The sequence below is a fragment of the Brassica napus genome, chromosome C5, assembly GCF_020379485.1.
Source record: "Brassica napus cultivar Da-Ae chromosome C5, Da-Ae, whole genome shotgun sequence".
NCBI lineage: Eukaryota > Viridiplantae > Streptophyta > Magnoliopsida > Brassicales > Brassicaceae > Brassica > Brassica napus.
This window is the reverse complement of record NC_063448.1, coordinates 8037100-8051437: the sequence shown is the minus strand read 5'-3', so window position 1 is coordinate 8051437 and position 14338 is coordinate 8037100. Positions and strand designations below refer to the sequence as shown.

General features: G+C 32.0%; 2 protein-coding genes across 4 annotated transcripts; one reads left to right on the top strand and one right to left on the bottom strand.

Annotated features, from left to right (window-relative positions):
• The first annotated feature begins 8745 nt into the window (after positions 1-8745).
• Positions 8746-10509, top strand: LOC125587502. Of its 2 annotated transcripts, none has more exons than XM_048758133.1 (6): positions 8746-8848; positions 8936-8990; positions 9090-9229; positions 9316-9436; positions 9532-9904; positions 10030-10509. In XM_048758133.1, exons 3-5 carry the CDS (start codon positions 9218-9220, stop codon positions 9837-9839), a joined length of 441 nt encoding a protein of 146 aa, XP_048614090.1. In that variant the 5' UTR covers positions 8746-8848; positions 8936-8990; positions 9090-9217; the 3' UTR covers positions 9840-9904; positions 10030-10509. The 2 variants fall into 2 exon arrangements, with proteins under 2 accessions (XP_048614090.1, XP_048614091.1); XM_048758134.1 differs by having other exon boundaries at positions 9107-9229; positions 10030-10431.
• LOC125587503 lies at positions 10439-11512 on the bottom strand. 2 transcript variants are annotated; one of them, XM_048758135.1, is made up of 3 exons: positions 11028-11185; positions 10761-10940; positions 10439-10593 (listed from the first exon to the last, which is right to left on the bottom strand). In XM_048758135.1, exons 1-3 carry the CDS (start codon positions 11067-11069, stop codon positions 10585-10587), a joined length of 231 nt encoding a protein of 76 aa, XP_048614092.1. In that variant the 5' UTR covers positions 11070-11185; the 3' UTR covers positions 10439-10584. The 2 variants fall into 2 exon arrangements, 1 of the variants encoding a protein (XP_048614092.1); XR_007323785.1 differs by lacking the exon at positions 10439-10593 and adding an exon at positions 11279-11512 and having other exon boundaries at positions 10760-10940; positions 11028-11183.
• Between the last annotated feature and the right edge of the window lie 2826 nt (positions 11513-14338).

The window sequence follows — 14338 nt, the reverse complement described above, 5'->3', positions numbered from 1 at the left end:
ATTTACAGAGACTTATAAAAAAAAATACTGTAATATATAACCCAAACGAGGTAGCCTAGTGATAGTTGGACCAGAATCTAATGTAATGGTTGCACAGATATATATATATAGCATATGTAATTTATAGGAGGACTAGCCCAATTATGTCTTCCCTTATTGGTTATAGAAAAACAATTATGATAACATTATGCACATACTTTATTTTACACTAGTGGTATTACGGAGCTACGTTCATATGTTTTTTCTTAAATGAATTTACAATTTATTTTATGGTCTTAGTAAAGAAAATATGTTCAGAAATATGAATATGAAAATATGTTGAAAGTGAATGATATCCATTTGATAGTGGTTAGCGACCGTAATGTATTCCTTTATTTTGAAGTTGATTAGTTCAAGGTGGAATATCATAAGTGGTTGTGACTAATCGATTCGATAAAAATAGAATAAAAAACCGATAGTCGTAACAAAGTTAATTTAATTAGAATTTAAACATAAAGTAGATGTTTTATTTATAGAACATACTTATACTCTTTAGTACCATGTTGACAGTATATGGAAGGAACGACATTTGAAGTTCAATTTTAGAGACTAATTTGAATTAAAACGTGTGTAATAAACATAGGTGTTACCAACGGGAAAGAACTGTTGTCAAAATGTTGATGTTTATATTTTTGTACGCCCGTTTGATTTGAGCGGCCTTGACTAAAACTGTTGATGATTTCGTAATATTATAGATGTTGCCCCTCGAATATTGGCTAGCACATGCGATGATATTTTCTTTGATTTTAAGAAGTTTTTTTAATGATTGATAGTTGATGATTTGAATTCATTTTTTGAATTTTAATGAAGATAGCGATATTGAATTGGTATTACCAGTGACTAATTATGCTAAAAAAATTATAAGTAAAGTCTGAATTGCTAAATTTTATTATTTGTTAAGGTGGACCCGTTAAGTCTAAAAATGATATTTTTCCAACTCAACTCATTAGGGTAGAATGTGTAAAGTCTTAAACATTCTTAAAAAAATTCTAAGAAAATTCATTTATACATTGAGACAAAAAGAAGATAAATAATGTTATTCTTAAAATTATTGTGTAACTCTTACGAAGATTGCATCATACTGTACTTTTTCTTACTTGTAATTAATGTAATTTTGCTAAGTTAGAAATTTATCTGATATATTAGTGAAAGGAATCGTTTATAATAATTCTGAAATGAGAAAGACGTAAATTATCAATCAAATTATCTAATTATATTATTTTTATTCAGCTGATTAGACCATTATAATAACACAAAATTAATTGTTATTTCTTAGTACTATAGAAATAAATTGATTACATATTCATATATAATCATTTGTTTTATAGTTTATCTCCAACTGTAATGGTTGCGGAAGGATTACTGAGAATGAAAAAAAAAATTGGTTTGTCGCTTTTTTCAGGTGTCAAAAAATGTCTTTATGTGAATGATGATGTGGAGGGATATGGAGAGAGCATAAAACTATGTACATTGGTGTGATTAATTCAACATCCTAATTTTCACCTTTTACACTCCACATCATTTTCTCTCTCTTCCACCTAACAATTCAACACCCACTCATTTTTTATACTATTCAATAGTTTTGTTTAACAAAATTCAACATCCTATCCTATTTTTTATATTGTTAAAAGTTTTCAATTAGTTTAATTAAAACCATAAAAATAAAACCTTTTAATTTTTTATTTTAATTACATTTTTTACAAATAACAAAATAGAAAATATTAATAGTCACTAATTTTTTTTTACATCATCTTATTAAAAATTTTTACAGAAACTTAAAATGCATTACAACGCAATAATAAACACACAAAACAACTAATAAAGCACACATAACTTGATTAATACAATAGACATAACTTATACAAACAATAAAACTTTTAGATCACAAATAGAGATATCAAATCTCTTTAATCATGGATTACTCGTGAATTTGACCCATATCTGTTTGACTAGATATGCTTGTAATTCGTGATGTACATTCTTGGAAAACCATAGTTTGGTATATTTTGGGGTTGGTTGAAAGAGTGATTTTGAAATTGATAGTTGTTGGGATTTGGATAATTAAAAGGATAATTAGTAGAATTTTGAGTATCATAAGGATTATTGTTAGGATACATTCCGGTAAAAAAGATAGTTAATGATATAATCAAGAGATTAAAAGTAGAATGATAGAAAAATATAGTAGAAATAGAAGTTTTTTTGTATCTAAATCAAATGAATCAAGTCTCAATTTATAGAGTAGAAAAATTACGAATTTTGATATATAAAAAAATTAATTTATAAATTAATTTAGTTATAAATAACTGTTGTTAAATAATTGAGATAAGAAAATAAATCCAAAATGTACACAAACCAATAAGAAAATGACACATATGCAAAAGTGGGCTATATTTTGTGTTTATTCAGCGGTTGAAAAAATTCATCCGGTTGAATCCACATCGACATTCAACAACCTCATTAATTGGTCTCCTCTTTTTTCAACTGTTGAAAAAATTGATTCAACATCTTCAATGTATATAGCCTAAGAACACATTAACCTAACGATCCATAATGGGTTGCTTCAAAAAAAAATTTCTTGATTAATTTTTTTTTTCAAAAAAAAATGAATCAATCGCAGGCTGCCACGTGTCAGTGGAGCCTGCAAACAGTGCAAGCAGTGATGCTTAAATAGGCTGCAGAGCTGGTGCTTAAAATTTTGTGGATCCCACCCTGAGACTCACCCATTATTATATTTTTTTTAAGCACCCCCCATAAAGATGTTCTAACCCAACTTTATTATTATAGATAGATAATCAAATGTATCTTTTAGGGTTAGGTGAAGGTTGACATGTTATAAATTAAAATACATATACAATAGTGGATGTAAGGAACCTGGATTGCAAGAGAATAATCACATGGGCTCGACCTCTTTTCACCCGACATATGCTCTCACCGGCCCATGCGAAAAACTGTATTGATCATGGCTGAACTAAGAAGAATTACTTTGGGCAGTCCAAAGTTTGAAAGAAGCACACTACACATTATGAAAGTATAAACGGCCCCTCAGATTGCAAATCTCTTATTGGATGTTGATGCCATGCAGAATTCATCGGGAGTGGCCGAAGTATCCAACATTTTTTTTGACAAAAATCAGCATTTAATCAATTTTCTCCAATCTATGTTCATTCGAGCTTGTTTTTTAACTCTTTAAATATATTTTTTGGCCTAAGTTCGTTAACTCTTTAAATTCATAATAACATCTTACGATGTTACATCTTTCTTAATATTTATGAACTTTCTGTTTTGTGTAGTATTGCTTTAATATATTGATGCTTGATCTTACATTTAAATATCGTATTGATGTATTTGTTAGTTGAGAACACATTTGTAAACTATGAATTTTTAGTCCTATTTATGGTCTCTTTGGGGAATATTCAGGTCTTGATTATCTGTAACATAAATTTCTACAATAGAACTTAAGGGTTTTAGTATTTTATGGACATTGTTATAGGTCCCCAAAAAAGAGATTTTTTAAAAAAGAAAAACAAGTGAGGGGATATGAAGATACAATAATCTTATTTGTTTTGTTCACCCTTTCGTTTTAAGTATATGAGTTTGTTGTAGATGGTTGCCGAAAAAATCTGTAGATGCTAACTTTCATGACACGACGATTGTTTTATGGTGGCCACGCAAATATTGATCTATCTTACGGTCCATTAAAATACCCGAAATAAGAATTCATCTGTATGCTGCACCGAACCACTTTTTTGAGAATTAGTATGGATCTCTTCATGGGTTTAGAATATCTCCAAGGTTAAATAAAATAAAAAAAATTCTAAGATTACATATAAAATCTTAAAATTCTAAGACTGAGGCCTGCTCATACCCAATATTTTTTACAGTTATGTATTATATTTATCTTTTGATGTTATTGTCCAACATGTTCAAACTACAAGACAACGGTATGTCTAAATGTTTGTCGAACTTGAGGGGTGGATGGATAATAAGATTTTTAATCCTTGATAGCTGTGGGATGATGTACAGTTACCGCAAAGCTATGGGAGAAGGGCTCCATCAGGAGGACATATTGCTGAGAAAGGCCGTAGATAAAACAAAAAGAGGGTGATGAAATAACAGAGAATCTCCTGGACATTGACCCGCTAGGAAACAAGATTAGAGATGATGTTTTCAAGTGTAGAAGAATAAAGAAAGAAAAACTTCAAGGATAAGGTAAAACCCCATCTTTACATTTTTCCATCTACTTTCGTTTGATGAAAATTTGATTCATAGGTTTCTTTGTTTGAATATATTTGAATTAATGGCAGGAAGAGTAGAAGACCATGCCAAGTGGACCACCAAGACCACCAATATTGTTGATGAGAAGGTCGATATGTTTGCCATTGGTGTACTGGTTCTAGAAGTCATAACCAGTCGTAGAGCTGTTGATACAACAGAAGCCATGTCGGCATTGGCTGTGAATGTGTGCTATTTTCAGGATCACACAGCCCCCTCATACCTCAACGAACTCATCCGCCACGGGCAACTCCTAATGGAGTGAGTAGAAACAATCAAATAAAACTTAATGTCAGGTAACTAAATGTGCTTATGGCTTGCCTTAGTCCCTCTTGACTGAATAATTTTGCTTCTTAGTATTCTCCATTGATTGCTTCTTTTGTTTCGTCAACCAAACGGTGAATATCACCTAGATGTGTCTCTATATTGTTCTGCTGATCTTTGTTTAGTCTCAAACACCGAAGGAGTTGTCAATATTCTACAAAGTTCATTATAGTTTTAACCGGAAGCATAAAACCCCAGTAGTAGACAAAGAAACTCATACTCCCTCCGTTTTTTTATATAAGTCGTTTTAGAGAATTTTTTATGTTTCAAATTATATGACGTTTTCGGTTTTTTATGTAAAATTTATTAACACTTAATGTTATATGACCAATGAAAATATACCTTCTATTTTATTATTGGTTGATTTGTGGTTAGGTAAATAATTAATGATGTTTTTGTTTAGAAAATATAAAAAATTAATGATTTCTTAATCTATGTGCATAATTCTAAAACGACTTATATTAAAAAACGGAGGGAGTATTAAAATGAAGCATTAATGATATGTTCATTATTATCAACAAGCTCTGCTTCTTTATGATCCTCGACACTCGTTCATCTTAGGAAATATAAATTTATTTTTGCTTCGTACATGGTTAAGTATAAATCATTGTTTCCATTATGAATTCTGGAAACATTATCATTAATGAAAAACTTTGGGACTGATAGTGTGTCCCACTAAAAAATTTATCATTTACTATTAAGTACTATCCCCAAAAAAAGTTTAAAATATGGTCATCACTTTTGATTACACTCGGTTAGCTCAGAAATTATCAAAAATTGTTATCTCAAGTCTATATCAACAGTCATACTATTATATTTTTCCCTTCTTGTATTTCTTATTGTACAACTAAATTTGTGTAATGATTAACTTTATATTAGAGCATTACCAATAGATGCATATCGAGAACCTTTTACAAATTTTAGAAAATTCGACTTTGTTTCTCACTTTCCCGACTTCATTTTTAAAACTGTTTCCAAAACAACAACTGAGGTATGTTTTTACTCTGACATTTGTTATATTATCTTCTACACAATATCCATGACTAATATATCTACACGTGTGTGATGCATTAAGTAACGGATTTGATTAATAAGCATGGTTAAACCTCCAGTAGATTCTCCGAACATAAGAACCAATGTGCGAAGCAAACATACGGGCAACACATAATAAACCACTTCGACTAAACAAACATGATCAATCCACAACACTTGCTATAACATTTTTCAAGTTTTACAATATATTTAATTGTCAACAATCCGCTCTTGTGCGGAGCTAAATATAAAATACTGAATACACACCATCTGTTATGTGTTATAATAGTAAAGAGTGCGTTACCTTCTTAGACGTATTTTTCTTTTTTTTTTGTCATGATAAGACACTTTCCACTGGAGAGACACATTGTCCTCTTCCACTCCATGTGGTTTTACAGCAGTACCCTTCACGCTTGGTTAAGGAAAATAAAAAACTCATTTCTTTTTGTTCCTTTGATTCTACTTAGTTAGTGAAACAAGAGCTTTTAAGTTATAAAAAAAAGAGTGTATATTTTGTCTAAAAAGAAATAGAAAGCACGATTGACATCTAAAAAGAAATGAAAGCACGTACAAAAAATAAAAGAGAGCGAATATGTATTAAAAGTAACTTTTTAAATTCCCCAATATGTTATATGTGACATTATTTTATATTATACTATATAAATAAATATATAATCACATAAAATAAATCATTAATTTTTTTATTTATATTTTGATATCCATATGTATATATGTATTTTAATATTTTTTAAAATCAAATTTAAATTTCATACGGAGTATTTTGATATTTGTGGACACAAAATTTGTGGATACATTTCTTATGGACACATTTGAAATAGTTGTGGACATATGTTTTGTGGATAGTTTTTTGGTATTTTGTAGATACATTTTTGATGGACAAATTTAAAACATCCACTGATATGGCAGAGACATTTAGTGTACAATATTTTATAGACAAAATTTTGTGGACAAAAAACTTAAGTCTTACAAATTTTATGTACAAAATTCTGTGGACAAGATTGTTTGTAGACAAATCATACAAATATTCAAAGCTTCTTTTTCCAAATCAGTAGCAGACTTTAACATCTTTTATAGTCGCAAAGTATTTCCCATTCAAATGTGCCTTGGATTATGTTCTCTTTGTCCCTCCAAACACTGAGTTAAGTTTTTTGAACTATATTGCACTACTCTTTCCAAATGTTCTTCAAAGTTACAAACTTTCAACAAACTTAGAGAGATGTTGTCAAGTATAAACAAAAAAATGACAAGGAAAATGATTAAAAACTCACTCTTTGTCGCTATTATTACAGATCTATAGATCTACAACTCTTGAAAGGAGGAAAGAGTTAAGGTAGACGAAATACAAATCTCTGATGACGAGCTCATTTGAAGTTGGTTGACTAACAAACTTTTTTTTCTTCTTCGACTTTGATTTGGCCATGGTTCGCGATTTACAGAGAAAAAAAGGAAAATAACAGTAAAGTGAAAAATTAAAATCAAACAATATTTTGCGCCTTTTGTTTCTTCATGATACGATACAGTGATGAAAAAGGTCTCGATGAAAAGTAGACGAAAATGGAAAAATATATAGAAAGACAGAAGAGGTGAAGAGAAAATAACAAAATCAGACATGCGACAAGGATAAAAGCTTAATTGTAGTCTTCAACAATTGACCAAGAAGAAGAAGAGAGTTTGATGAAATTAAAGTTTAGAGAATTGGGGAAAGTAAATGAAAAAGTAGATTTGAGATTGTAAATTAATTTACGGACTTTTGGAAATTCAAAAATAAATTAATTTTGGAAAGTGTAGACGAAGGCAACTATGACAATACACATAGAAAAAGTGTGCATCCAACAACAAATGTCAATGCGTAATTGGAAAAACATAATGTGTCCTAGAGGAGTAAAAATTTCTAATAGTAATCACAAAATTTCCAATATCGTTTCGAATAAAACTCAAAAGTTTTGTTTATCCGTAAATAAAATTATAAATCATCACATCCAGAGAGAGGACTGGACACACAAGTGGGAGTAGACGTCTTGTGACCCTTCACACAAGTGGTCCCCATTTAATGACGTGGCTATGTCCTACGTGTAAAGCACACGGTAAGGCTAATCTCTGTCACTGTTTTTTTATCTCCATCCCTCTCTCTCTTTCGGCGTATAAATAAAGAAACTCTGAAGAATAATATTCTCTCACTTTCTCTCAATCTTCGTTCGCAAGTTACCGTACCTGAATCTTGGATCAGTCTTCTTGATCGTCTGTTCGATATCGGAAGGTTTCGTCGATCCGCCGCCGTGGATTTGGTACCCATGAAGAACACAGAGGAGTCGGAGAGTTCCGGCAGCAGAGCCGTCGTGGCTTCTCCGTCCCAGGAAAACCCTAGACACTACCGCATGAAACTCGACGTCTTAGGCGAAGTTTTGCAGCGACTCCAAGAATCTAGCTACGAAGAAGCCGCTCTACCTGATTTCGAGGATCGTCTTCCTGCTCGGTAACCTTTCTTCTTCTTCTACATTGATTGATTGATTCGGCTGTTCCATTAGGGTTTTATCATCTCTGAGTATGTTCAATTGGAAGGGTTTTACTCGTCTCTTGGGCGTAGCATCTTCTAGAATCTCTTAAGTATTCAACTTCGTTCTAGGGTTTGTATAGAATCTGAACAACTTCAACACGTGTCTCTTGATCCAAGAACGATCAACTGAATGTGATCTTTTGGTTTGTCTTAGTATCATAATTGCATTGTCATGTCATTATCTTTGATATCTCCCAGATATGCTCTCGATGTTAATGTTGAGAGGGCAGAAGATGTTCTCACGCATCTGAGGTTGCTGAAACTTGCGGAAGATCCCGCAACTAGACCTGCGTTCGAAGTTCGTAATGTACAGGTACTATTTAAGATTTAGCTAACAAGTGTGTTCTTTGTATTGATTCCTTTCTCTTTTGTTGCAGGTTTCTCAAAGCTCTAGCAAACCACACGGGAAGGGGTAATGGTTTCGGTCTTAGCAGTTATACCATTTCTAACCTTCTACTTTCCCTTTTTAATCATGCGCTTTCATGTTGCTTAAAACTTAAAAGGGTCCTTTCAACTCCAACGTTTGGCTCCTCTCCAAATTTTGAGCCTATTACTCCGGGGAGTAAACTTGTTGCATAGTGCTGTTAATGCAACATTGGCTACCCGGTGAGCTTTCTTTGCTAAGTTTTTGTTTCTCTGAATCGTTGTTTTTCTTACAAAGATTCCTAACTTGCTTTGCTGCTTATTTTGCAGACCGATGCATGAGATTACCTTTTCAACCATCCATAAGCCTAAACTCCTTAGTCAGGTTGGTGGTAACATCACTGTTTGCTGGTTGCCATTATCCTGATAGTTGTATCTTCCAATTTTTGTGATAATTTGAGTCAGAGATGGCTTTCTGTTTCAGCTTACTTCCCTGCTTAGTGAGCTTGGATTGAACATTCAAGAGGCTCATGCTTTCTCCACTGCCGATGGGTTTTCTTTGAATGTCTTTGTTCTTTGAAAATAAAATCTGTCTCGAACAAACCTGCCACCATGAGTACCAAGGTAATGTCGTATGCATGCGTTGGTTCAGAGAGATGTCACTCTTTGATTTTGGAAGCTGACATTTTTCATTTGATCTTGATGTGCAGAAGTATACGCCTGATGATCAGGAATGGCCGAGTGATCTCCCTGAGCATTTTGTTGATATTGGTAAAGACTGGAGAAACACACCTTTCATCATCCGCCCTGCTGCGTATCAAGGACTCTTAGGTAACACACTAAGGCTACAGTTTATGTTAATCTTATAGTCTGCTGCAATCCTTCCTTTTATAATTTAGTGTCTTGTTTTCTCTTCTTTTTTGCAGATCTGTGTTGGGCAGTTTGCATTAATCGATCTGTGGAGTCAGCTTTTAATCTTCTAGATGATGGGAGAGAACCCGTGAGGCTTTCTGCACAACACCTGGTTAACGGTGTCCATAAACACGAGTCTGGGCACATTACCCATTTCGATGGTGTAAGAGACTTCATGAAGCGGCATGGGATGGTCCCTGAGGCATCTTGCCCATGGACAGGGAAGGTAGATAAAGAGCTGGGATGCACTCACAAACATGTAGATGAAGAATCTGTGTATAAGGTTAATGACCTGGTTTTGTTGAAAAAGATCTCATCTTGATTCTCCAGAACCAGCCGATTCTTGCGGTGATGCAATACTGCACTGAACTAGAAGATCACCGAGAGGTAAACCTCTTGTATATTTTTTATTTGATTATGTTTTTCATTTTCAAAACAATAATTTGGTGATTGCGGTTTTCTTTTATTCCTTTTTACTTCTATTTGACAGTATTTTATTATGGGAAATACAGGGTATATACGATGGCCCTGGACGGAGTACATCAAACACGAAGTCAGCCAAAAAGATGCGGAGGTCTAGGCTCCATGTCGTGGAAGTATTGGGTTACAATACCGATACCGCTGGAGACACAGAAGGCAAGCACTATTGGCTTGTGCAAATGGCCTCGGGAACAGAATGGTGTAGGCAAAGTAATGAGGCAAATCAGCAGAAAGGAAGACAAGTCCCTATTCGTTAGCGCCTTGTACCCGAACGTTGGTTTGAGAGAGGCTTGATCGGTGAGGATGGATTGACACATTTAAAGATCTCATAAGATTTTTCTTTTTTTTTTTTTTTTTTTTGTATAACAAAATTTCAGTAAGACATTAACTCTTTTGTAAGTGATAGAAGGGTGTCTAATTAGCATTTGATAAAAGTCAATATGAGTTTAAGCGCACTTAATTGTAAACTTTGAGAAAAGAATAAAAAAAGCTCAACAAGAGGTAAATAAAAATAATAATCATGGAGTTCATAAAACACCAGCAGCAGCCACCAGTGTAGAGATGACTCCGGGTTGCATATAGGGCGCCTACATAGCCTGAAACCAAGAAGGAAAAAGTGAGACCAAAACCAACAATACATGAACCATGAAGAAGACAATAAATTCATGTTTGGTAAAAAAAAGGCTTAGACATTGTCTTTTTATACTAGGAAAAGATCAAATGGTTGCAACTTGCAACAAAACAAGAAGTGAGTTTGGATTACCTTGGGTGGTTTAGGCCTGCAGAAGACAACTTGAGTTAATTTGATGGAATGATACTGGATCATTGCCTGGTACAGCTGCAGCTGATTATCTTCACGGCCTTGGAATGTGATGTAAAACTTGCGCCCGGCTTGAAAGTGACAAACGGCCTTATGAGCCTCCACAAACTCAACCTTCTTACCCTACAAAGGACAAAGACAAAAGTTAGGTTCTGTTTTTTATTCTGTTATAAACGGACAAAGGCATTAATTAAGTAACAAATTCCTTACATAAAATTTGTTAAACTCCTCGACAGCCATGTTGCAGAACATGTTGATGAGGTAACCATCTTTTTGTGGTGGTTAAGTCAACTTGTTACCGTGAAGAAGATCCACGGGTGAAAAGTTGAACTCGCAGCGGATATTCGAGAAATCAACGTCGAACCCCTGTGATCAAACAACACCCAGAAATCAGAAACTCTAATCCCAGACTTGTTGACAAAATCAATATATATATATATAACTCAAATCAAATTACATACCTCGCTCTTCAACACTTGGTCCCGGATTACCTCAAACTCCTCTTCCGGTGTATAGAGGGCCCTCTTCTGACGTTTCAATTTTGGAGAATCTAACTCAGATTCTGATTCATAATCGGAATCATAATACATCAGTTCCACCACTTCGGCCAGAACCTTTCCAAAATTTTCCCATGGCATCTCCATCATCCTTACACAACAGCTTTTGATCTCAGCCAAACCCTAGCTAGTCCCTTTTTCTCTCTCTCTCTCTCTCGTTTGGGTGATGTGATATATATATAAGAATAAAAGTCGATTCAATGCTCTCTTTTTATATACAAGTTTCGGAGCTAAACCAAAGTCTCCCTTTTTTTATTTCTTTTAAACCAAAGTCTCCCTTGGATTGTAATGAGTTCAGATCAAATTCTCCAATATCCTTTTATTACTAAAACTAGGTTGTTACTAATATGTTTTTGTCATATTATATTATTGTTTTTGCCGGTTTACAATTTAAGGAGTTTCTGTTCTAATTTTATTTTTTGATATAAAGCTAATTTGTAAAACTTCTCCTAGTTATGATTTTTTTAAGTACTGGTTTCTTTAGTGGGACATTGTGTTTTGTAAAAAGAAATTTATTGTTTTATATAGTTTTGGACAAATTAAATACTAATGAAATTTTTTTTGCTTATTTGTTTTAGCTGAAATCCACTTACCACTGATGTGGGTTGATGTCATACCTCTCATCTTCCTGCGCACTGAGCCACTGAGAATTAGTTATTTTGCACGAGTCACTTGGACTCGTGAGCTTCAGTCGAGGTGTTTAACATGTGTTGGGATTGCGAGAAGCTCTAATCAAGGAATCTCCCAACCCACGAAACTAGTCGGCATTGGCTCCTAGGCTCCTAGCTGTTGATCATGTGTCATGTGTGGTTCCAAAAAAAACTACATGTACTTAATAGATGTAGTAGCCCAATAATGTCTTCCCTTAATGGTTATCGAAAAATAATAATGATGTCTTTCCTTATTGATAACATTAACCAAAATCTATACTATTAGAATAGAAATCACCACTTCTTTCATCCGTGTGATTTTTTTATTTGAACCACCCGTAAAAAAATTATTAAATTTTACATAACTTAATTATAATATATTTTAATATTTTTATTTTTATTTGAAATACTAACAAATATCTTAAATCAATTTCTAACAAAATCTACAAATATCTATCTTTAGAATCTTTTTAAAATATATTTTCGAAATTAGCTATTTAAAATTTTAATTATTGCACAAAGTATAATTAGAAACTAAATTTTAGTTTAGTTTTGATTGTAAACAAAAATTAACAATTATTAAAAAAATACTTTTAATAATATTTTAATGATAATAATAAGGGAAATTCTCTCAAATAGCTCTTTTTAAATTTTTATCACAAAAATAGTCTTCGAAGAAGAAAATTACCAAAATAACCCATTTTATTTTAAAATTTTGAATATTTTTTTTTATTTTAAAAAATTTGAAACTCTAACCCTAAAATTTCATCCCTTAACACTAAAGCCTAATATTAGATTAGTTTACCCTAGGGTAAATATTATTTTTACCCTTTAATAAAACTTATTTTGGTCATTTTTTTAATTGAGTGCTATTTTGTGAAGATAAACTAAAAAGGGCTATCATAGGGAATTTCTCTAATAATAATTTCAAATTGAATTTATTTTCAAAATTAAATTTAAAAAATATTTTAAAATATGTTTTTAAAAATAAATATTCATTTCTATTTCTAATTTAAAAATAAACATATCTTATCTATTTAGCACATAAATTATGACTTATTTCATATGTTATTTTGTTTTTAATTTAGATCATTTAGGGCATGACTGGTTCAAACGCAGCAGTTGCGGTTGCGGGGAGTTTGCGGATGCGAGTGGTTGCGGTTTCTAGCAGTTTTGAGATTTGTGCGACTGGTTCTACGGTTAGAAATTGGTGCATTTGCGGGATACTTATGACTGGTTAACTACCAAATGTAGCAGCGGTTAAATAATAAATTGACAATATTTAAATTTTATATAACTATAAAAATATCAAAAATCATAATATTATAATAAATATAAAAATTATATTTAGAAAGTTATAGTTTTAAAATTTTAAAAATTATGGAAAATATTTTTATTTTAAAATTTTATATTATTAATTAAAATATAATAGATATATTTTATTATTTTTATAATTTCAATTTAAAATTTTTATTGAGTATTTTTATTTTTGTATTTATATTGTTTTTTTTAAAAAAAATTATCCTACCGCAACCGCAAACGCTAGCTAGAACCAGTTTTCGAATTTATGAGGTTTAGAGCGGTTTGAAGCGGTTTAGAGCGGTTTGAGTGACTGTTGCAAAACGCCAACAACCGCTACCAACCACTAAAGTTGCGTTTGCGGGTGGTAGCGGAGAAACCAAGCATACCTTTAGAAGTCATACCTTTAAATGTTTTACCATGTAATACAATTAATTTACACTTTCCCTAATAGATGAAACATCTGATATTTATTAATTTACACGGACTTTAATAACAGTAGACTTAAGTTTTATAAACCAATTCGGTTTATTATCTAAACATCTATACTTAATTGGTTTAATTAATCACTATATACCAAATTCTCTATTACGTAGGTTCAACTTAATTTAATTTCTATATATATTTCAAATTTAGAAATAAAACAAAATTTATGTAAATCAGTATTGTTACATAATAATGTTTTCAAAATCAATTTTGTTACAAAAATAAAAAATTTATAAAATTTATAGTAGTAATATTATACACCACACAAATATTATTATAAAATTAGTTAATATATAACATCAAATTATATTAATTTATTGATATATTATATTGCATAAGGTTTGGGCTCTCTCAAAGATACCATCAAATCCAGCTATCTTCCCAACAAGGTCTTTTTTACAAATATGGATCATCTTTTCTAGAGAGTCTTTCCGCAATTAGATGATCATCAGTTTGCATGGATACTATGGTACATTTGGAAAGGAAGGAATAATAAAAAATTTAGCAATGTGGATATTGATCCTTGGGA